Raw genomic sequence first — 22,641 nt, forward strand, 5'->3', positions numbered from 1 at the left:
ACTCTGTGTGTGTGAGTCACTCTGTGTGTGAGTCACTCTGTGTCACTCTGTGTGTGTGTCACTCTGTGTGTGTGAGTCACTCTGTGTCACTCTGTGTGTGTGAGTCACTCTGTGTGTGAGTCACTCTGTGTCACTCTGTGTGTGTGTCACTCTGTGTCACTCTGTGTGTGTGTCACTCTGTCACTCTGTGTGTGTGAGTCACTCTGTGTGTGAGTCACTCTGTGTCACTCTGTGTGTGTGTCACTCTGTGTGTGTGAGTCACTCTGTGTCACTCTGTGTGTGTGAGTCACTCTGTGTCACTCTGTGTGTGTGTCACTCTGTGTCACTGTGTGTGTCACTCTGTGTGTGTGAGTCACTCTGTGTCACTCTGTGTGTGTGTCACTCTGTGTCACTCTGTGTGTGTGAGTCACTCTGTGTCACTCTGTGTGTGTGTCACTCTGTGTCACTCTGTGTGTGTGTCACTCTGTGTGTGTGTCACTCTGTGTCACTGTGTGTGTCACTCTGTGTGTGTGTCACTCTGTGTCACTCTGTGTGTGTGTCACTCTGTGTCACTCTGTGTGTGTGTCACTCTGTGTGTGTGTCACTCTGTGTCACTCTGTGTGTGTGTCACTCTGTGTCACTCTGTGTGTGTGAGTCACTCTGTGTCACTCTGTGTGTGTGTCACTCTGTGTCACTCTGTGTGTGTGTCACTCTGTGTGTGTGTCACTCTGTGTCACTGTGTGTGTCACTCTGTGTGTGTGTCACTCTGTGTCACTCTGTGTGTGTGTCACTCTGTGTCACTCTGTGTGTGTGTCACTCTGTGTGTGTGTCACTCTGTGTCACTCTGTGTGTGTGTCACTCTGTGTGTGTGTCACTCTGTGTCACTGTGTGTGTCACTCTGTGTGTGTGTCACTCTGTGTGTGTGTCACTCTGTGTCACTCTGTGTGTGTGTCACTCTGTGTCACTCTGTGTGTGTGTCACTCTGTGTGTGTGTCACTCTGTGTCACTCTGTGTGTGTGTGTCACTCTGTGTCACTCTGTGTGTGTGAACAGCCCCCTGAGACCCAGTGCAGTATTGCAGTGTCACTGAGCTGCAGCTTTTAATCCTCGGTAACTTCCTCTTCCTTTATTCCTTTTAAGGTCTGTTCTCTGATGTCATTCGGTTTCCTGGGGTTCCGGGGCAGTTTGCCGCGAAAGTGGCTTCTGTTTCGGGTCTGAATCCAGGCTGGGACCGGGGACCGGGACCGGGGACCGGGGGGACGCGGCTCCGCAGAGATTCCCCGAGCGGTCAGTGTCTGTCGGCGAGCCCGGAGCCCGGAGCCGGTGGTCGGTGGTCGGTCAGTGAGTTTATTGTCGCGCAGATTGTGGTCGGAATCGAGAATTAAAACAAATAGAAAAACACGAGACAAAAGGAAACGAAACCGAGAAGTGCCCTAGTGTGAAAGCAAGTGTGCAAAAGTATAAGATGGGTGTGAGGGAATCCGAGTGTGCAAGAATGATTGTGAGTCAGCCAGTGTGAGTTTGGAAGACCGAATGAGTGAGGGAAAAGATCAGTGTGAGAGAATTAGCGTGTAACGGCGAGTGTGAGAGAACCAGTGTGTGCAAGAATGAGAAGCAGGGTACAAAAGTAAGTGTAAGAGAATCAATGTGCAAGAGTGTGAGAAAATCAGAGCGGAAGCGAATCAGAATGTGCAAAAATTAATGTGAATCGGTGAGTGTAATTGGGTGAGTGAGAATCAGTGTGTAAGAATGAATGTGCTAATCGGAAATTGTGAGAGTGAGTGTGAATGTGTGTGCAATGAGTATGCATCAAAATGAGTGTGTGAGAATCAGAGTGAGTGATTTTGAGAGAATCTGCATGAGAATTGGAGTATGAAACAATCAGTGTGTGAAACCAAGTGAGAGAATCAGTAAGTGGAAGTGTGTAAAAACAAGTGTGAGAATCAGAAAATGTGTGAGTTTTAGAGTCAACAAACAAGACCAAGTGAAGGAATCAGTAAGCGTGAAAAAAAATCAGCGTGCAAGGATGTGTGAGAGTGTCAGAGTGAGAGAATCAGTCTGAGTGTGTAAGAGTGCAAGGGGCAGGGGCAAAAGCTGATTGTGGATCTGTGAGCTGCCCTGGTATTGCTGGGAAATCATGGGCTGCTAAGTCAGTGTTTATGGTTTTTTTATGGTCACTATTTAGGATCTGTGCAGAGATTTATAGGGTTAGTGTTTAGGGTCGGCGCTGTTGCTTTGGGTATTTGGGGTCAGTGCCCTATAGATAGTGTTTAGGTTTTAAAAGGAATCCATAGCCTAGAGGTACTGAAACAGCAATCTAGAGGGTCGTGAGGTCAAATCCCACTGTGGTAAGTTCTGAAACTGAATTCAACAAATCTGGTAAATTGTAGTATTTGGGTCAGTGATGGGGTTTAGGGATCAGTATTAGGGTCAGTGTTTAGGGTCAGTGATGGGGTTTAGTATTAGGGTCAGTGTTTAGGGTCAGTGATGGGGTTTAGGGTTTAGTATTAGGGTCAGTGATAGGGTTTAGGGTTTAGTATTAGGGTCAGTGATGGGGTTTAGTATTAGGGTCACTGTTTAGGGTCAGTGATGGGGTTTAGGGTTTAGTATTAGGGTCAGTGATGGGGTTTAGTATTAGGGTCAGTGTTTAGGGTCGGTGATGGGGTTTAGGGTTTAGTATTAGGGTCAGTGATGGGGTTTAGTATTAGGGTCAGTGTTTAGGGTCAGTGCTGAGGTCGGTGATGGGGTTTAAGGTTTAGTATTAGGGTCAGTGTTTAGGGTCAGTGCTGAGGTCGGTGATGGGGTTTAAGGTTTAGTATTAGGGTCAGTGTTTAGGGTCAGTGATTTTCAGGTCGTTGGGTCTAATTTCCAGGATGTGCCGGCAGGAAATTCCAAGTCTATGAGTGAGTGTAATGGGAAAGAGTCTCACATTCAATAGGGGAAACAAGAAAACAAAGATCTTGCATTTCTACAGCATCTTTAACAACCTCAGGATGTCCCAAAGTGCTTCATAGACAATTAAATACCTTTTTTACAGTGTAGTTACTGTTGTAATGTAGGAAATGTGGCAGCCAATTTGTGCACAGCAAGATCTCACAAACAGCAATGTGATAATGACCAGATAATCTGTTTCAGTGATGTTGGTTGAGGGATAAATATTGGCCCCAGGACACCAGGGAGAACTCCCCTGTTCTTCAGATAGTGGCTGTGAGATCTTTTATATCCACCTGAGAGAGCAGATAGGGTCTCTCTTTAATGTCTAATCTGAAAGACGGCACCTCTGACAATGCAGCACTCCCTCGGTACTGCATTAGAATGTCAGCTTGGATTATTTGCTTAAGTCTCTGGAGCGGGATTTGAACCCACGACCTTTTGCTTTAGGGGCGAGAGCATTACTCACCGAGCCACAGCTGACACAAAGAGAAGAATATCCTCTGACTACATTAAGTAATTTCTAGAGTTAAAAGAACTTACTTCCCACACATTTGACTCCCAGCAAAACTGACAACGTTGTTCAATTGACTCCTTCAAAAAGGGGCTGCATAAATTTCCGGTCGGGAACAGGTGTGTGATTCCTGTGCTGCAAGGGTGGAGGGAATACCGTCTTTCGGGGCTGCAGAGTGGGGTTGAATAACGGAGATGCGAGAGTGGATGTTGCTTGTGAAATCAGGCTTTAAATACACAGAACTTTTTTCCTTGGGGAGGTTGAATGGGTGGGTTGATTCCGCACACAGGACGGATTGTACAGGTTCTATGAAAGAATCAGCGTTAAAAAAAAAATGCAAAGAAACTCTCCCAGTTGCAAGCATCTGCATTGCAGCAAACAGGTGCAGCACAAACTCCCCTTCTCCAATACCCCAATGTCAACAGGACATGGGTGTGAGTTTCTCCATGGATAACTCGCAGGCAACACTAAAGCCCACTCCTCCCCCCCCAGAGGTTTAAATCAAAATGTTTCCTTTCTGGGATTGTTCGCCTTGGAGCAGAGATGCTTAAGGGGAGATTTAATAGAGGTGTTCAAAATTATGAGGGGTTTTGATGGAGTAATTAGGGAGAAACTGTTTTCACCGGCAGGAGGGTCGGTAACCAGAGGACACAGATTTAAGATAATTGGCAAAAGAACCAGAGGGGGAGATGAGGAGATATTTTTTTTACGCAGCGAGTTGTTATGATCTGGAATGCGCTGCCTGAAAGGGCGGAGGAAGCAGATTCAATAATAACTTTCAAAAGGGAATTGGATAAATACTTTTAAAAAGGAAAAATTTGCAGGGCTATGGGGAAAGGGCAGGGGGAGTGGGACTAATTGGATAGCTCTTTCAAAGAGCCGGCACAGGCACGATGGGCCGAATGGCCTCCATCTGTGCTGCATGATTCTATGATTCATTGTCCAGTCGTTCGGTTCTGTTGCCCTCTTTCACGCCAATGCTAGTGTCATTCCGCTAAGTAAAGATGAAAATAGAAAATGCTAGAAACACACAGCACCAGGGAAAGAAATGACAGATTTAAGATTTTGGATGGAAACCCTTGAACTGAATCCCAACGTTATCGCTCAGGTGCTGGAGGATCTGTTGTGTTTTTTGGCGGTTTTGTATCTGCACTGTATTCTATTGAAATTGCTCGTCTAACCGGATCCGTTTTTGTAACATCTAATTTTTCTCCTGCCGGTGTAAGTCCACTGTCAGGAAGCAGCTCGATTGACACTTTCGAGTCATTGCAAAGTGTCTCTCAATGTGAATCAGTCCAAGATGGCAGCATAAGTGAGGAGACAATGGTGCAAATTCGATCCCCCGCGAGCTGTCTCTCACCCGGTTTGAGTTAGCACCGAGTGCAGTATAACTCCAGCTCAAAGTACACAGGACTGCTGTTGATGGGTCCTCTGTGGGTCCTCTGTTAAGTGGGCAAGAAATAATGTGGAATCGATGCAACACTTCACAGATCTGCACTGTAAATAGCTGAGACTGCAAACTCAATGGACCCTTCATGTGTTAGGTGCTGTTTTTGCACTGTGGGTTCGGTAGCCTGGTTATTATGGTACTGGACTAGCAACACATGTGGGTTCAAATCCCACCATGGCAAGTTATGGAACAGAATCTTTTTAAAAATCTGGTAATCTGTGGGTAGAAAGTAACCATGAAAAGCTGCCAGATTGTTGCAAAAACCCAACTGGTTCACTAATGTCCTTCAGGGAAGGAAACCTGCCGTCCTTACCCGGTCTGGGCTACACCTGGCTCTTAAAGAAAGAAAGACTTGCATTTATATAGCGCCTTTTATGACCTCAGGACGTCCCAAAGCGCTTTACAGCTTTACGGACACAGAGGCGAGAGTGCTAACCCACTGAGCCGTAGCTGCCACTGTACCCTCAGGGCAACAAGTGATGGGCAGTTGTCTTGCCAGTGTCGCCCATGTCCCAAGAACAAACTTTAAAAATGAAAAAGTAAAGGGATTCTTAAGTGTTGTTACTGGTGGTGTGTCTCGGTGTTTAGTGGGTATGTCTCTGTCTGTCTCAGTGTTTAGTGGGTGTGTCTCTGTCTGGATCAGTGTTTAGCGGATGTGTCTGTCTGTCTCGGTGTTTAGTGGGTGTGTCTCTGTCTGGATCAGTGTTTAGTGGATGTGTCTCTGTCTGTCTCGGTGTTTAGTGGGTATGTCTCTGTCTGTCTCGGTGTTTAGTGGGTATGTCTCTGTCTGGATCAGTGTTTAGCGGGTATGTCTCTGTCTGTCTCGGTGTTTAGTGGGTATGTCTCTGTCTGTCTCGGTGTTTAGCGGGTGTGTCTCTGTCTGTCTCGGTGTTTAGTGGGTATGTCTCTGTCTGTCTCGGTGTTTAGTGGGTGTGTCTCTGTCTGGATCAGTGTTTAGCGGGTGTGTCTCTGTCTGTCTCGGTGTTTAGCGGGTGTGTCTCTGTCTGTCTCGGTGTTTAGCAGGTGTGTCTCTGTCTGTCTCGGTGTTTAGTGGGTATGTCTCTGTCTGTCTCGGTGTTTAGCGGGTATGTCTCTGTCTGTCTCAGTGTTTAGTGGGTGTGTCTCTGTCTGGATCAGTGTTTAGCGGATGTGTCTGTCTGTCTCGGTGTTTAGCAGGTATGTCTCTGTCTGTCTCAGTGTTTAGTGGGTGTGTCTCTGTCTGTCTCGGTGTTTAGCGGGTATGTCTCTGTCTGTCTCAGTGTTTAGTGGGTGTGTCTCTGTCTGTCTCGGTGTTTAGTGGGTATGTCTCTCTGTCTCGGTGTTTAGCAGGTGTGTCTCTGTCTGTCTCGACGTGTAGCTGCGTGTCTCGATGTGTAGCTGCGTGTCTCGATGTGTAGCTGCGTGTCTCATCGTGTAGCAGTGTGGCAGATTGCCGCACACCTGGTCTGTCACCTCTTCTCTTTGCTCTTTTCCTGAAGCAGCTTGTGTGAGACAGCTTGGAACTGGGCAAGAGACACAGGCCGGGGCAACATGACTGGAGAGTGGCCCCAAGGCTTGTTTCTAGTAATGTTGTACCCACCACGTTAACAGAGGCAGAAATACATTGTAACATGAGGTTTCCTCATCGGGGTCATGGGAATTTTGACCATGGCTATCAATTCCTACAAGAAGCAGGAACTGATGAGAACCCTTTGTCTGTATGTTTTGCTGTTTGTGGGATCTTGCTGTGCGCGAATTGGCTCTCGCGTTTTCCTACATTACAACAGCGACTAAACTTCAAAAATACTTCATTGGCTGTGAAGCGCTTTGGGATGTCCTGAGGTTGTGAAATGCAAGTCTTTATTTCTATTTTAATTGGTTATATATAAATGGATTTATCCTTAATATTTGTTAGAAAAAAATTATCTCCTCCCCCCCCCCCCCCATATATATCAGATTAAATTATTAAAAGTTTTTGTGCACAGGCAGATGGTTTAATGCCTCATCTGAAAGACGGCACCTCTGACAGTGCAGCACTCCCTCAGTACTGGCACCGGGAGTGTCAGCCCGGATTATGTGCTCAAGTCTCTGGAGTGGGACTTGAACCTTCTAAATCAGAGACGAGAGTGCTACCACGGAGCCAATGCCAGGGTTCCTGCTCCCGATCACAATTATTATTAATTATTAAGTGTATTAACTAACAGCTGTTTTTTGTTGAAGAGAGATAATTGTCAAGATGGAAATGGTCCACTCGACAAGGACGTGTTTGAGCCCCAGCAGTGAAGTACGAGAGGGTTGAGGGTACTCCTGTTCAAAGACCGTAAACTTGCCGTGCCTGTTTTTATAATGTGCAACCTTTTCAATTTCAGTCGCCTTTCTCTGAGCCGTTCCACTGAACCATTGGATTTGCAGCCCCGTTGATTTTTGCAGCAGGAGTGACACTTTACCGAGGTAACAGGAAGTTTAAAAATAATTATAATCTGAAACCAGATCGTGATATTGTCTGGGGCAGGGCTGGTAACTCTGCACTCTTGTCACATGGCAGGAAGAGTGCACTTACCGTACTTCCTGTTTCAGGGTTCTAATGCTCATCCAAATTTGGATTGAATGCGCATCCCCCAATTTCCTTCACCCTGCCATTGGCGGCCGTGCCTTCAGCTGCCTGGGTCCTAAGCGCTGGAATTCCCTCTCTCTCCTTTAAGACCCTCAATAAAACCTGACTCTTTGATCAAGCTTTTGGTCACCCTTCCTAATGTCTCCTTTTTTTTTGGCTCTGTGTCGATTTTTTGCCTGATTCCGCTCCTGCGGAGCGCCTTGGGACGTTTCACTACGTTAAAGGCGGTGTAGAAATGCACGTTGTTGTTGTTGTAGTACGTGTTGGGCGACCAATGGCGGGGGACTGGGGGCCGGGGCAGATGGCGGTGGGAGATCGCGTGATGAAAACCTCCAGGAACATGTCCAACCAGAGTTGGGCAACCCCTGCGGTAGATCTACCGTACCTTGGCTAATCTATATTGACATACACTGATAATACCTGCTGATAAAAGTGGGCTTTGCTCAATAAGCAGGGCTATATTAGTCAGTCAAATGTGAACAGAAGGGAGAGGTGATAGCAGACAGCTGTTGCTTTAGGGAGAATAGATGATTATACATCTCACATTAGTTCATCAAAGCATGCAAATAACGTGAAGTAACTTGAATTAGTTGAAATTTCAATATGTTTCTACCTGTCTCTAAGGTCCTTTGATTTTAAAATTTGTTTTGCTGAAATATTAAGTCGCCTCCCCTGTTTTTTTTGTAATCGCCTGTTATTTTTGCCATTGTTCTGGGGCCTCAGGCTCTAGTCTCTAGTTGATGGCATCTGTGTGGGTATCTGTGTGGGTATCTGGGTTGCTGTGTGGGTATCTGGGTATCTGTGTGGGTATCTGGGTATCTGTGTGGGTAGCTGGGTTACTGTGTGGGTATCTGTGTGGGCAGCTGGGTTGCTCTGTGGGTATCTGTGTGGGTATCCGTGTGGGCAGCTGGGTTGCTCTGTGGGTATCTGTGTGGGTGTCTTTGTGCAAATGAAAACATTCACCCCGTGCCAACCTCAGACAGTGCAGTGGAGACGGGAGGCTCAATAAGTAGGGTATGGGGGGTATGATTTAGCAACCAACCTCTCCCTCGTAAAATGAGGCAGTTTTTTAGTGACACTCTACGATTGCCTATATCTCTTGTTCTGTTCTGAGCAAGCTGCACTGATCCCATTGGGAGGACAGGCCAGGGTGTTACATACAGGGTAACACACGAGGCTGGAGCATGTTACACACAGGGTAACGCATCGGCTGAAGCATGTTACATACAGGGTAACACACACACAATCCAAGCATGTTACATACAGGGTAACAGACAGGCTGGAGCATGTTACATACAGAATAGCACGCAGGCTGGAGCATGTTACATACAGGGTAATACATGAGCTGGCGCATGTTACAGGGTGACACATAGGCTGGAGTAATGTTACACACAGGGTAACACACATGGTATGGTGTGTTACATAGAGAGTAACACACATGGTGTGGTGTGTTAGATATAGGGTAACACACAGACTGGAGCTTATGTACAGGTTAGCATGTCAGTGGAGGTTTAAAGGAGCGTCTTAAAAGAGGAGAGAGAGGTAGAGAGGTTTAGAGAGGGAATTCCAGAGCTTAGGGCCGAGGCAGCTGAAGGCACGGCCGCCAATGGTGGAGTGATTAAAATCGGTGATGCGCAAGAGGCCAGAATTGGAGGAGTGCAGAGATCTCGGAGGGTTGAAGGGCTGGAGGAGGTTACAGAGATAGAGAGGGGCGAGGCCTGGGAGGGATTTGAAAACAAGGATGAGAATTTTAAAATCGAGGCGTTCCCGGACCAGGAGCCAATGTAGGTCAGCGAGCACAGGGGGTGATGGGGGAACGGGACTTGGTGCGAGTTAGGATACGGGCAGCAGTGTTTTGGATGTGCTCAAGTTTACGGAGGGTGGTGGGTGCATAGTGAGATGCAGGTGGTTGTAAGTGGCAGACATGTCTAGTTCAGTGATAATTCCTCTTACCTTGCCTGACCTGGTGAGATCATTAAAGTTTTTCTGGCCCTGCAAAGAGGTTCATGGCGGCCCTCCATAGGCACTGAGCACTCTGGCTACCTCCTGCGACTGCTGCTGTGTGGTTCTCCTTATGGGGAGATAGCGCAAGAGTTCCAAACAATGCCTCCCTCATCTGACTAACTTCACTGAGACTCACCACCAGGCCTGAATCACGTTCTGTCTTTTTTTCCCCAGGTTTTTGCCTGAGTGGAATATTTAGGTTTGAGTTATTAATGATGCTGAGCTGTCACAACTGTTAATACTCGGGGAGAACTGATTCATCCAACATCACTATCCATTGTAAAACCTTGGGAGGGCTCTCGTGCCTTTTAATAGGCGTCTTCCTGTGGAACAGCTTTCAGAACTGCTTCAAATGGGCATCATTTTTTCTTGGTGCGGTGTCCCTTTAAGCTGCTGCGGGCCTTTAAATCCTGCAGCTGCACACAATTTTCCACTGGTGTTTCCCACACCCGAGGATCGGCCTCATTATGTTAATTTGACTAACCCCAGAAACTGGCGCTGACACAGTGGGGTTACCACAACTCTCAGCACCAGAGTGAATCGACTTGCATTTATATAGCACCTTTCATGACCTCAGGACGTCCCAAAGCACTTTACAGTCAATGAAGTGTGGTCAAAGTTGTAATGTAGAAAATGTGACAGATAATTTACCTACAGCGAGGTCCCACAAATGCCAATGTGATAAATGATCTGATAATCTGTTATTAGTGATGTTGATTGAGGGATAAATATTGGCCCAGGACACCAGGGAAAACTTCCTTGTTCTTCTTCATGATAGTGACATGGGATCTTCCTCGTCCAGCTGAGAGGGCAGACGGGGCCTCGGTTTAAAGTCTCATCTGAAAGACGGCACCTCCGACAGTGTAGCACTCCCTCAGTACTGCACTGGGAGTGTCAGCCTAGAGTGCTGCCCACTGAGCCATGGCTGACACCAAGATGGCCACTAGAAGCACCTACTTCCAGTGAAGGGAAGAGCAGTGTGGTGTTTTTGTTTTGTTTTTTGCAGTCATTGTGTAAAGAGTGCACTTTGTTTCAGTGAGTGTGTGCGTGTGATGCGTCAGCGATGGCTTGTGAACAAGCTTCTGAAATTCTGCCTTGTGGGTTTGTAGACTTCAATAGATTCCTCTGTGCAGCTGTACCAAGCTTCCTGTCAGGCCAACTACAGAGCTCCACAAATAGCCAGCACGGATGTGGTTGCAGAAACATGACATTGAGCTTGTTGTGTTACACTCACTGCTGTGTTTGCTGTGCAGCAACGGAAAGACAAAAAACCTCAAACCGCAAGGAAGCCTAAGAGTGCTGGGAGGCACAGCTCATGGTACACCTAAAGTCAACATAAGATATTGAATGACTATAACTCGGGCAGAGATAGCGGGAGAGTGAAGGGGGCAAGTCTGGACCAGGCAAGAGGTAACATTGATGTGTTTAACTTGCAGGTTCTCTCTGCAAACTGTTTCCACCGGCAGGAGGGTCGGTAACCGGAGGACACAGATTTAAGGTCATTGGCAAAAGAACCAGAGGTGAGACGATGAGAATTTATTTAACACAGCGAGTTGTGATTGTCTGAATTGCACTGCCAGAAAGGGCGGTGGAAGCAGATTCAGTAGTAACTTTCAAAATGATATTGGATAAATACTTGAAAAGGAAACATTTGCAGGGCAATGGGGAAAGAGCAGGTGGGTGTGGGACTAATTGGAAAGCTCTTTTAAAGAGCCAGCATAATGGGCCGAATGGCCTCCTTCTGTGCTGTAAGATTCTACGATACATGCTGGAAATATTTTGTGTTTTGATTTTTTTTTTCTTTACCTCAGAATCTCCTTTTCAGCCTCTTTCTCGGTGGGTTTGTTTCGTCTTTAGTTGCAATTGAGCCCGAACCGAAAGACTCGACTTTTTCACTCCTTGTGGCCGTCCCTGCCCTCGCCACGTGAATTTCAAGATCCCCAGAATCGATCGAGCCACCTCTGTTTGGTGCCCGTTAACTCATCTGCTCCGTACCGGTTACGTGAGTGAGTGAGTGAGTGAATGCACCGCCCCGGTGAGGGGTGCTGGCTCGATTCCCCAATCTTCGCCGAGTTAACTGGCCTCAGCCAGAGCAGTGTTAGCCGTGGCTCCGAGGGTGGTGCTCTCGCCTCTGACTCAGGAGGTCGTGCGTTCATAGTCCCACTCCAAAGACCTAAGAACATAATCCAGGCTGACATTCCTGTGCAGTAATGAGGGAGTGCTGCACTATCGGAGGTGCCGTCTTTCGGATGAGATCTTAAACCGAGGCCCCGTCTGCCCTCTCAGGTAAAAGATCCCATGGCACTGTTTTGAAGTAGAGCAGCGGAGTGCTCATCCTGGGCCAATATTTATCCCTCAACTGACATCAGTAAAACAGATTATCTGGTCATTATCACATTGCTGTTTGTGGGATCTTGCTGTGCTCAAATCGGCTGCCGCGTTTCCTACATTACAACAGTGACTACACTTCAAAAATACTTTGTTGGCTGTAAAAGCGCTTTGGGACGTCCTGAGGTCGTGAAAGGCGCTATAGAAATGCAAATTCTTTCTTTTCGCCCATGGATTACCACTATAATTAACCGCAGCATCCTGACCCAGATAGGGTAAAGATCAGTCAGGGTTTCTGCCCCTGATCGCTATTCACTGACCCCTCCAGATGTTTAAAAAAATAGCGCACACAGGAATTTAGAGCGAGAGAGGTAAGCGTTCATCTGTGAACCTGCAGATCAGTTTCTATCTTCATGCAAGACAGGATTGGGCTTGGCTGTGATGCCTCCACAGTCGAATACCCTGCTGATGCTGGGAGGAGGGGTGGGGATTTTCAACTTGGTGGGCGGAGCAGCCCACCTGAAGCCGGTGTTGGGGAGATTTGGACCATTTTCAGGGTCGGGTGTCACTTGAATGCAGCCGGTGGGCAGCAGGCCCCAAAAGGGAGCTCTGCTTACACAGGTCTACTGAGCCTGTCGGCAGTTCGGGCCTTGTGGCTCGGAGCGGGAGGGGAGGAGGAGGCAGTGGTGGCGGGGGGGGTGGTGGGAGCAGCAGGTCACAGTATCTTTTTGGAGGCAAGAGGAGCACCCCTGCTCCTTTCGGGCCCCACACAGCCAAAAGAGAGTTGGGGGCCCTTTTTTGCAGAGAGGCCATATGAAGCCCCTTTAAGGATTAAGGATAATTAATACAAAGGAAGAATGAGTCCAAATGCAAGAGGAGATTAATAAACTTGCTGAATGGGCGTGTAATTGGCAAACGAGTTTCAATATAGATAAGTGCGAGGAGGTGCATTTTGGTAGGAAGAGTAAGGAGGCCACATACTGCTTGGATAATAAGAGTCTGAACAAGATAGAGTAGGTAGAGATACCCAAAGGGATCTCGGGGTATAGATTCACAAATCACTGCGATGCAGGTTAATAAGGCCATAAGAATGGCAAATTAAGCACTGGGGTCATTTCTGGAGGGATAGAATTGAAAAGCAAAGAAGTTATGTTAAACTTTTATAGAACCTTGGTTAGACCACACTTGGAGTATTGTACAGAGTTCTGGTCTCCATATTATAAAAAGGATATAGAGGCATTGGAGAGGGTGAAAAAAAGATTCGCAAGGATGATACCAGAACTGAGAGGCTATCCTTATCAGGAAAGGCTGAACAGGATGGGGCTCTTTTCTACGATACTCAGCTTGTATGAGAAGAACCGCCTTCGTCCATGATGAGTTACATCGAAACTACAGCAGAGAAAAGAGAAGACTGAGGAGTCACCCGATAGAGGTCTTTAAGATAATGATAGGGTTTGATAGGATAGACGTAGAGAAAATGTTACCACTTGTGGGGAGTCCAAAACTAAAGGGCATGAATCTAAGATAGTCACTAATAAATCCAACAGGGAATACAGGAGAAACTTCTTTACCCAGAGAGTGGTTAGAATGTGGAACTCACTCCCACAAGGAATAGTTGAGGCGAATAGTATAGATGCATTTAAGGGGAATCTAGATAAACAAGTGAGGGAGAAAGAAATAGAAGGATATGCTGATAGGGTGAGATGAAGTAGGGAGGGAGGAGGCTCGTTTGGAGCATAAACACCAGCATAGACCAGTTGGGCTGAATGGCCTGTTTCTGTGCTGTACATTCTATGTAACTCATTATCTTGTATTTATACAGCACCTTTAACATAGTAAAACGTCCCAAGGCGCTTCACAGGAGCGATTATTAAACAAAATTTGACTCCAAGCCACAAAAGGAGATATTAGGACAGGTGACCAAAAGCTTGGTCAAAGAGTTATGTTTTAAGGAGCGTCTTAAAAGGAGGAGAGAGAGGCGGAGAGGTTATGGGAGGAAATTCCAGAGCTTAGCACCTAGGCAGCTGAAGGCACGGCCGCCAATGGTGGAGCGATTAAAATCGGGGATGCGCAAGAGGCCAGAATTGGAGGAGCGCAGAGATCTTGGAGGGTTATAGAGCTGGAGGAGGTTACAGAGATAAGGATGGACGAGGCCATGGAGGGATTTGAAAACAAGGTTGAGGATTTTAAAATCGAGGCGTTCCCGGACCGGGAGCCGATGTAGGTCAGCGAGCACAGGGGGTGATGGGCGAACGGGACTCGGTGCGAGTTAGGAGACGGGGCAGCAGAGTTTTGGATGAGCCCAAGTTTGTGGAGGGTGGAAGATGGGAGGCCGGCCAGGAGAGAATTGGAATAGTTGAGTCTAGAGGTAACAAAGGCATGGATGAGGGTTTGAGCAGCGGATGAGTGAGGCAGGGGCGGAGACAGGCGATGTTACGGAGGTGGAAGTCGGCGGTCTTGGTGATGGAGTGGATATGTGGTTGGAAGCTAACTCATGGTCAAATAGGGCGCCAACAATAGAACAGTTTGGTTGAGCATTAGTCGGTGGCCAAGGAGAGAGATGGAGTCGATGGCTAGGGAATGGAGTTTGCGGCAGGGACCAAAGACAATGGCTTCGATCTTCCCGATGTTTAGTTAGGTACAAGTTGAGTATCATACTTAATTCCAGGCCGACCTCTCCCTTTTGGTTGCATGTTTCAGCTCCCAGAATAATAAGTCTGAAACTGGTCCCTCCCAGCAAGTTCCAGCTTTCATTATTGACGTTATTCTGTCTAGGTCTCCAAATAGTATCTCATAGGAATTGCTTGACAAAAAAAAACGACCAAGGTCCATCTAGTTCACCTTCTACCGTCCTGGTAGTCACATATGGAATTTACAAGTAGTTGAAGTGAATATCATAGATGCCTTTGAGGGGAAGCTAGATAAGTACATGAAGGAGAAAGGAGTTGAAGGTTGTGCTGATAAGGTGAGATGAAGTAAGGTGGGAGGAAGCGCATGTGAAACATAAACACCAGCATAGACCGGTTGGGCTGAATGGCCTGTTTCTGTGCTGTAAATTATATGTATTACGATAATGGAGTTGTTGACTATTCAAAGCAATCAGTCTCTATCAATGAGTCTACAACAGACCCAGACATGAGGTGAGGAAAACCCCCAGTGGTGGAGAGCTTTGGGAACCATAGGTCCAAAGTCACCTGTTCCTCCCGAGCCTGTTACACTCTCCACAAGTCATGTTTCAAATTACAGATTGGAGATGGGGTCTTTCCGGCCAACGTTGAAGGCTTTTCTCAATGGTCTTGTGTAGGTGCCGTGTAGTTTCTTTTCCCATTTCTTAGTAAATGGACAACAGGGCCGGCAGCAAGTAAGTGGCTTTGGAACGAGAGCGGTCAGTGACCCGCATTCACTGTTAGGTACACACAGTATGGCCATCAGGAGGATAGAAGAACATTAAGTATGGGAAAGCTGTAAGAGAGGAAAAAGAGAGATGCACGACATTTCAGAGCACGTTCAGAAGAGCTGACCACAGTCCGTTAGAGCACAAGTTCATGGTGGTGGCAGCTACACATCAGGAAACAAGATACTCGGAGGGGGATAAGTGATGCACGTAGGACTGGTTAATGATAACGCATGGAGTGAGCACCAGGGCTAGTGATCAGAAACTGGGGGATGATAGTGAGCAGTGTAGGGCTGATGCTGAGAAACTGGGGGATGATAGTGAGCAGTGTAGGGCTGATGCTGAGAAACTGGGGGATGATAGTGAGCAGTGTAGGGCTAGTGGTGAGAAACTGGGGGATTATAGTGAGCAGCATAGGGCTGATGATGAGAAACTGGGAGATGATAGTGAGCAGTGTAGGATTGATAGTGAGCAGTGTAGGGCCGGTGGTGAGAAACTGGGGAATGGTAGTGAGAAACTGAGGAATGGTAGTGAGCAGTGTAGGGCTGGTGGTGAGAAACTGGGGAATGGTAGTGAGCAACTGGGGAATGGTAGTGAGCAGAGTAGGGCTGATGGTGAGAAACTGAGGAATGATAGTGAGCAGTGTAGGGCTGGTGGTGAGAAACTGAGGGATGATAGTGAGCAGTGTAGGGCTGGTGGTGAGAATCGATGAGAGTGGCAACATAATATTACCGAACAGTTTAAATTAAACAACAAAGACATAAAGAAAACCTGAGATTATTGGACGTTTGAAATAAGAATAGAAATTTCTGGAAATACTCAGCATCTGAAAGAAGAAGACACATTAATGTTCCCAGTGGGACCAGTTTAGTTTCTCACACACAATCTCTTTGAGATGTCCATCAATCTTGCTCGACATCACCGGCAATTTCTGTTTTTATACAGTGACGAACAGCTGGAAATCTCATTTAAGGAAGCTGGGCTCATGTGCAAATTCAGATGAGTTAATTATCTGTTGTGTATAAATCTCTCGAATCCAGACTGACCCCTACCCACTTCAACTGTGGTCTTCAGTTTAATGAATTGTTTTGTTATTTGTTCTCAGGATGTGGGAAATGCTGGCAATGCCACATTTATTGCCCATCCCTGGTTGCTATTGCGACTGATTTTACGAGAGCAAAGCACAGATGTAGGCCAGGCCAGATCATGGTGACAAGTTCTTTTTCCTGAAGGACGTTAATGAACCAGTTGAGTTTTTAATGACAATCCTGCAGCTTTCATGGTCATTTGTTCCTTTTTCTTTATTCATTCTTGGGATGTGGACGTCGCAGGCAAGGCCAGAATGTACAAGGCCAGAATGTGGTGGTGGTGGGCCTTCTTTATAGTATCATAGGTATAGCGGAGGCCATTCAGCCCATCGTGCATATACCATGCCAATTAGGGACCATAAAGGGGATCTACTCATGGAGGCAGAGTGGATGGCCGAGGTACTAAATGTGTACTTTGCATCTGTCTTACCCAAGGAAGAAGATGCTGCCAGAGTCTCAGTAAAGGAAGATATCGTTGAGATACTGGATGGGCTAAAAATTGATAAAGAAGAAGAGGTACTTGAAAGGCTAGCTGTACTTAAAGTAGATAAGTCACCCGGTCCGGATGGGATGCATCCTAGGTTGCTGAGGGAAGTAAGGGTGGAAATTGCAGAGGTACTGGCCATAATCTTCCAATCATCCGTAGATATGGGAGTGGTGCCAGAGGACTGGAGAATTGCAAATGTTACATCCTTGTTCAAAAGAGTGTACGGATAAACCCAGCAACTATAGGCCAGTCAGTTTAACCCCAGTGGTGGGGAAACTTTTAGAAACGATAATCCGGGACAGAATTAGCAGTCACTTGGACGAGTATGGATTGATTAGGGAAAGCCAGCACAGATTTGTTAATGGTAAATTGTGTTTAACTAACCTGATAGAGTTTTTTGATGAGGTAACAGAGAGGGTAGATGAGGGCAATGCAGTTGATATGGTGTTTATGGACTTTCAAAAGGCATTTGATAAAGTGCCGCATGGTAGGCTTATCATCAAGATTGCGGCCCATGGAATAAAGGGGGCAGTAGCAACATGGATAAAGAATTGACTAAGTGTCAGGAAACATAGAGTAGTGGTGAACGGTTGTTTTTTGGACTGGAGGGAGGTGTACAGTGGTGTTCCCCTGGGGTCGGTGCTGGGACCACTGCTTTTCTTGATGTATATTAATGACTTGGACTTGGGTGTACAGGGCACAATTTCAAAATTTGCTGATGACACAAAACTTAGAAGGGTAGTAAACAGTGAGGAGGATAGTGATAGACTTCAAGAAGATATAGACAGGGCTGGTGGCATGGGCGGGCACATGGCAGATGAAATTTAACGCAGAAAAATCCGAAATGATACATTTCGGTAGGAAGAACAAGGAGAGACAATATAAACTAGAGGGCACAACTCCAAAAGGTGTTACAGGAACAGAGAGATCTGGGGGTATATGTGCACAAATCATTGAAGGTGGCAGGGCAGGTTGAGAAAGCGGCTAAAAAAGCATACGGGATCCTGGGCTTTATAAATAGAGGCATAGAGTACAAAAGTATGGAAGTCATGATGAACCTTTATAAAACACTGGTTCGACCACAACTGGAGTATTGTGTCCAGTTCTGGGCACCGCACTTTAGGAAAGATGTGAAGGCCTTAGAAAGGGTGCAGAAGAGATTTACTAGAAAGATTCCAGGAATGAGGGACTTTAGTTACGTGGTTAGACTGGAGAAGCTGGGGTTGTTCTCCTTGGAACAGAGAAGATTGCAAGGAGATTTCATAGAGGTATTCAAAGTCATGATGGGTCGAGATAGGGTAGATAGAGAGAAACTTTCCCATTGGCGGAAGGGTCAAGAAGCAGAGAACATAGATTTAAGGTGATTGGCAAAAGAACCAAAGGTAACATGAGGAAAAACTTTCTTACACTGCGATTGGTTAGGATCTGAAATGCACTGCCGAGGATTCAGGTGGAGGCAGATTCAATCATGGCCTTCAAAAGGGAACTGGATAAGTACTTGAAAGGAAAAAATTTGCGGGGCTACGGGGATAGGGCGGGGGAGTGGGACCAGCTGGATTGCTCTTGCATAGAGCCGGCGCGGACTCGATGGGCGAATGGCCTCCTTCTGTGCTGTAACCTTTCTATGATTCTAGTAAATCTGTTCTGCTCCCTCTCTAAGGCCTTGACATCCTTCCTAAAGTGTGGTGCCCAGAATTGAACACAATACTCCAGCTGGGGCCTAACCAGTGTTTTATAAAGGTTTATTATAATTTCCTTGCTTTTGTACTCTATGCCTCTATTAATAAAGCCCACGATCCCATATGGTTTTTTAACAGCTTTCTCAATTGTCCTGCCACCTTCAAAGATTTGTGTACATTAACCCCCAGGTCTCTCTGTTCCTGCACCCCTTTAAAATTGTACTATTTAGTTCATTTGCCTCTCCTCATTCTTCCTACCAAAATGTATCACTTCCCACTTCTCTGAGTTAAATTTCATCTGCCATGTGTCTGCCCATTTCACCAGTCTGTCTCTGTCCTCTGGAAGTCTGTTACCGTCCTCCTCACTGTTTACATTATTTCTGAGTTTCATGTCATCTGCAAACTTTGAAATTATACCCTCTATACCCAAGTCCAGGTCATTAATATATATCAAAAAGAGCAGTGGTCCTAATACTGACCCCTGGGGAACACCCTCCAGTTTGAAAAACAATTGTTTACCACTACTTCCTGTTTTCTGTCCCTTAGCCAGTTTTCTATCCATGATGCCATTGTCCCTTTAATCCCACAGGGTTTAATTTTGCTATTCTTGATGTAATTTAGTGACTTGCAAGGCCACTTCGTAGAGGCAGTTAAAAGTCAACCACATTGGAGTCACATATAGGCCAGACCGGGTAAGGACGGCAGGTTTCCTTCCCTAAAGGGCATTAGTGAACCAGATGGGTTTTTATGACAGCTTCATGGTCACTTTTACTGATACCAGATTTTTTTTTTTAAAACTGAATTCAAATTCTTAAACCACCATGATGGGATTTGAACTTATGTGCTATCGGATTACTAACGCAGTAACTTAACCACTACACTGCCTTACCCAATGGGTACCAGATTTTACTGAATTTACTTTCACAATATGCCGTGGTGGGATTTGTACTCATAAAGGAAGGGTATATGGACCTTGGAGGGGGTGCAGTGCAGATTCACCAGAACGATACAGGGCTTAAGAGGGGTTAGATTATGAGGACAGGTTGCACAGACTTGGTTTGTATTCCCTTGAGTTTAGAAGGTTGAGGGGTGATTGAATTGAGGTGTTTAAAATGATAAAAGGATTTGATAGAGTTGATCGGGAGAAACTATTTCCTCTGGTGGGGGAATCCAGAACAAGAGGGCACAATCTTAAAATTAGAGCTAGGCCGTTTAGGAGTGAAATCAGGAAGCACTTCTTCACCCACAGGGCAGTGGAAATCTGGAACTCTCTCCCCCAGAAAGCTGTGGATGCTGGGGGACAACTGGAATTTTCAAGACTGCGATTGATAGATTTTAGTTGGGTCAAGGTATCGAGGGATCGTGGAGCAAAGGCGGGTAAATGGAGTTAGGATACAGATCAGCCGTGATCTAATTGAAAGGCGGAACAGGCTGGAGGGGCTGAATGGCCTACTCCTGTTCCTCTGATCCATAACCTCTGATTCTCTAGTCCTACTGTTCTACGGTACCTGATAATTCAGAGATAGGAGGGGAAACTGGAATCCACAGCCTAATCCAGCAGCCTAAGGTAACAGGCTCGAGAGGCTCCGAGTTTTGTGCGAGAACAGTGATTTCTTTCTATTTTCCATCAATATTTCTTCACGTGGTGGGTGGCGTGACCGGGGGGGGGGTGGGGGCAGTGCCGCGGCGGGCGTGACCGGGGGGGGGTTGGGACAGTGCCGCGACGGGCGTGACCGGGGGGGGGTTGGGACAGTGCTGCGGCGGGCATGACCGGGGGGGGTTGGGACAGTGCCGCGGCGGGCGTGACCGGGGGTGGGGGCAGTGCCGCGGCGGGCGTGACCGGGGTGGGGGCAGTGCCGCGGCGGGCGTGACCGGGGGTGGGGGCAGTGCCGCGGCGGGCGTGACCGGGGTGGGGGCAGTGCCGCGGCGGGCGTGACCGGGGGTGGGGGCAGTGCCGCGGCGGGCGTGACCGGGGTGGGGGCAGTGCCGCGGCGGGCGTGACCGGGGTGGGGGCAGTGCCGCGGCGGGCGTGACCGGGGGTGGGGGCAGTGCCGCGGCGGGCGTGACCGGGGTGGGGGGGGGGGGGGCAGTGCCAGCTTGTCAAACTATTCCTTGTACAAACAGGAAGGCAACAAGAAAATGAATGTCAGATTAATCCAAGTAACCCGAGGGTAGATTATTTCCTTCACCGACTGGTCGATAATCTGGTGGAACTGATTGCTCGCCCATTATAGAACCCATCCGATTTTTATTCCATTCAATTCTACCCACCCCACCCCCCCCCAGTGTTTATCTTAATTACACAGAGAGGAAGTGAGGGCCCTGGAGTCGGCTCCGTTATTAATGTCACTTCTTGTTTCACTAACGCGGGACCGGATGTAAAACAGGAAGTGAAGAGTTACTGAACACTTTCATTTGCTCTCCTCGTTTTGCCCTAACCCCCCGCCCCCCCTCCCAGAAACAGGAACTTTCAGGATCCAGTACTTCTGTTTCGGGGAGGGGGGGAATAGTGTATGGGAAAGTGGGGGGAGGGGGAAGATTCTTAGAATTATTATTTAATATTTTTTGTGCAAATGAAAACGTCAGGAAAGAATTCCCATGAGGATTCTCCTGTTCATCCGCGGTAAGTGTCACGGGAATCCTGAAAAAACAGGGTGATCGTTGTTTGCGCCATTTTTGGGGGGTTTTTAGCTCTTCCACTAAAATTACAGCAGACAAGTGAGGGATCCCCTGCGGAAATTTACCCCCACCCCAACTGCCTGGTCCTCTTTTCTAATGTGGTGTCAGCAGTGCCTCAGTGGGTAGCACCCTTGCCCCTAACTTATGAAGGTTGTGGGTTCGAATCCCACTCCGGAGACTTGAGCCCATAATCCAGGTTAACACTCCAGTGCAGTACTGAGGGAGTGCTGCACTGTCGAAGGTGCTGACTTTCAGATGAAATGTTAAACCCAGGCCCCATCTGCCCTCTCGGGTGGACGTAAAAGATCCCACAGCGCTATTTTGAAGAAGAGCAGGGGAATTCTCCCCAGTGTCCTGAGGCCAATATTTATTCTTCAACCAACACCTCCCAAACCCACGACCTCTACCACCGAGAAGGACAAGGGCAGCAGGCACAAGGGAACACCACCACCCGCACGTTCCCCTCCAAGTCACACACACCATCCCGACTTGGAAATATATCGCCGTTCCTTCATCGTCACTGGGTCAAAATCCTGGAACTCCCTTCCTAACAGCACTGTGGGAGAACCTTCACCACACGGACTGCAGCGGTTCAAGAAGGCGGCTCACCACCACCTTCTCAAGGGCAATTAGGGATGGGCAATAAATGCCGGCCTTGCCAGCGACACCCACATCCCATGAACGAATAAAAAAAAAATCACTAAACACAGATTAACTGGTCGTTATCTCATTGCTGTTTGTGGGATCTTGCTGTGCGCAAATCGGCTGCCGTGTTTCCTACATTGCAACATAGACTATACTTCAAAAAGTACTTCATGACGTCCTATGGGTGCGAAACGCGCGATATAAATGCGAGTTATTTCTTTCTAACGCCAGAAGTAGTTCACTCTTGTGAAGCAACTCTGACACGGCAATATTGCTCTTCTCTCCTTCCTATTTCAGACACGCTGTGGGACGGTGAGGATGGGAAAACAGAACAGCAAGCTGCGGCCTGAGGTGCTGCAGGATTTACGGGAGAACACGGAGTTCACGGAGAATGAGATTCAGGAATGGTACAAGGGATTCGTGAAGGACTGTCCCAGCGGCTACCTGACCATGGACGAGTTCAAAAGACTCTATGGCAATTTCTTTCCCTACGGCGACGCCTCCAAGTTCGCGGAGCACGTTTTTCGTACCTTCGACGCCAACGGGGACGGCACGATAGACTTCCGCGAGTTCATCATCGCACTGAGCGTGACCTCCCGAGGGGGCTTGGAGCAGAAGTTGAAGTGGGCTTTTAACATGTACGATGTCGATGGGAATGGTTTCATCAGCAAATCAGAGATGTTGGAGATTGTCCAGGTATGTGATTCCACGACAAAGAAAGGGGATTTACTTTATCTGGATCTTTCCCGCTCTTTGCCGGTTCCTTTGTTTTCCTTTCTTTGCTGCTCCCTTTCAGAATAGCTCAGATTCCACACTGAAGTTCCCACCTTTTCCCTAATCCGGTACCAAGAGGGAGCAGGGCACAAGGTGG

General features: G+C 47.3%; 1 protein-coding gene across 3 annotated transcripts in view; it reads left to right on the plus strand.

The window, feature by feature from the left end:
• The first annotated feature begins 1,160 nt into the window (after window positions 1-1,160).
• The window catches only part of LOC137335084 (neurocalcin-delta-like), a 31,439-nt gene continuing 9,958 nt past the window's right edge, over window positions 1,161-22,641 (plus strand). Inside the window, exons 1-5 of one of the 3 annotated variants that reach the window (XM_068000189.1) lie at window positions 1,161-1,315; window positions 7,222-7,303; window positions 10,907-10,990; window positions 16,716-16,796; window positions 22,068-22,466. In XM_068000189.1, coding sequence (XP_067856290.1) covers window positions 22,089-22,466 — 378 coding nt within the window. In that variant the 5' untranslated portion in view covers window positions 1,161-1,315; window positions 7,222-7,303; window positions 10,907-10,990; window positions 16,716-16,796; window positions 22,068-22,088. The remainder of the gene's footprint in view (window positions 1,316-7,221; window positions 7,304-10,906; window positions 10,991-16,715; window positions 16,797-22,067; window positions 22,467-22,641) is intronic. The other 2 variants (XM_068000188.1, XM_068000190.1) reach the window with 2 other exon arrangements.

Source organism: Heptranchias perlo, chromosome 19 (assembly GCF_035084215.1).
Source record: "Heptranchias perlo isolate sHepPer1 chromosome 19, sHepPer1.hap1, whole genome shotgun sequence".
Classification (NCBI taxonomy): Eukaryota; Metazoa; Chordata; class Chondrichthyes; order Hexanchiformes; family Hexanchidae; genus Heptranchias; species Heptranchias perlo.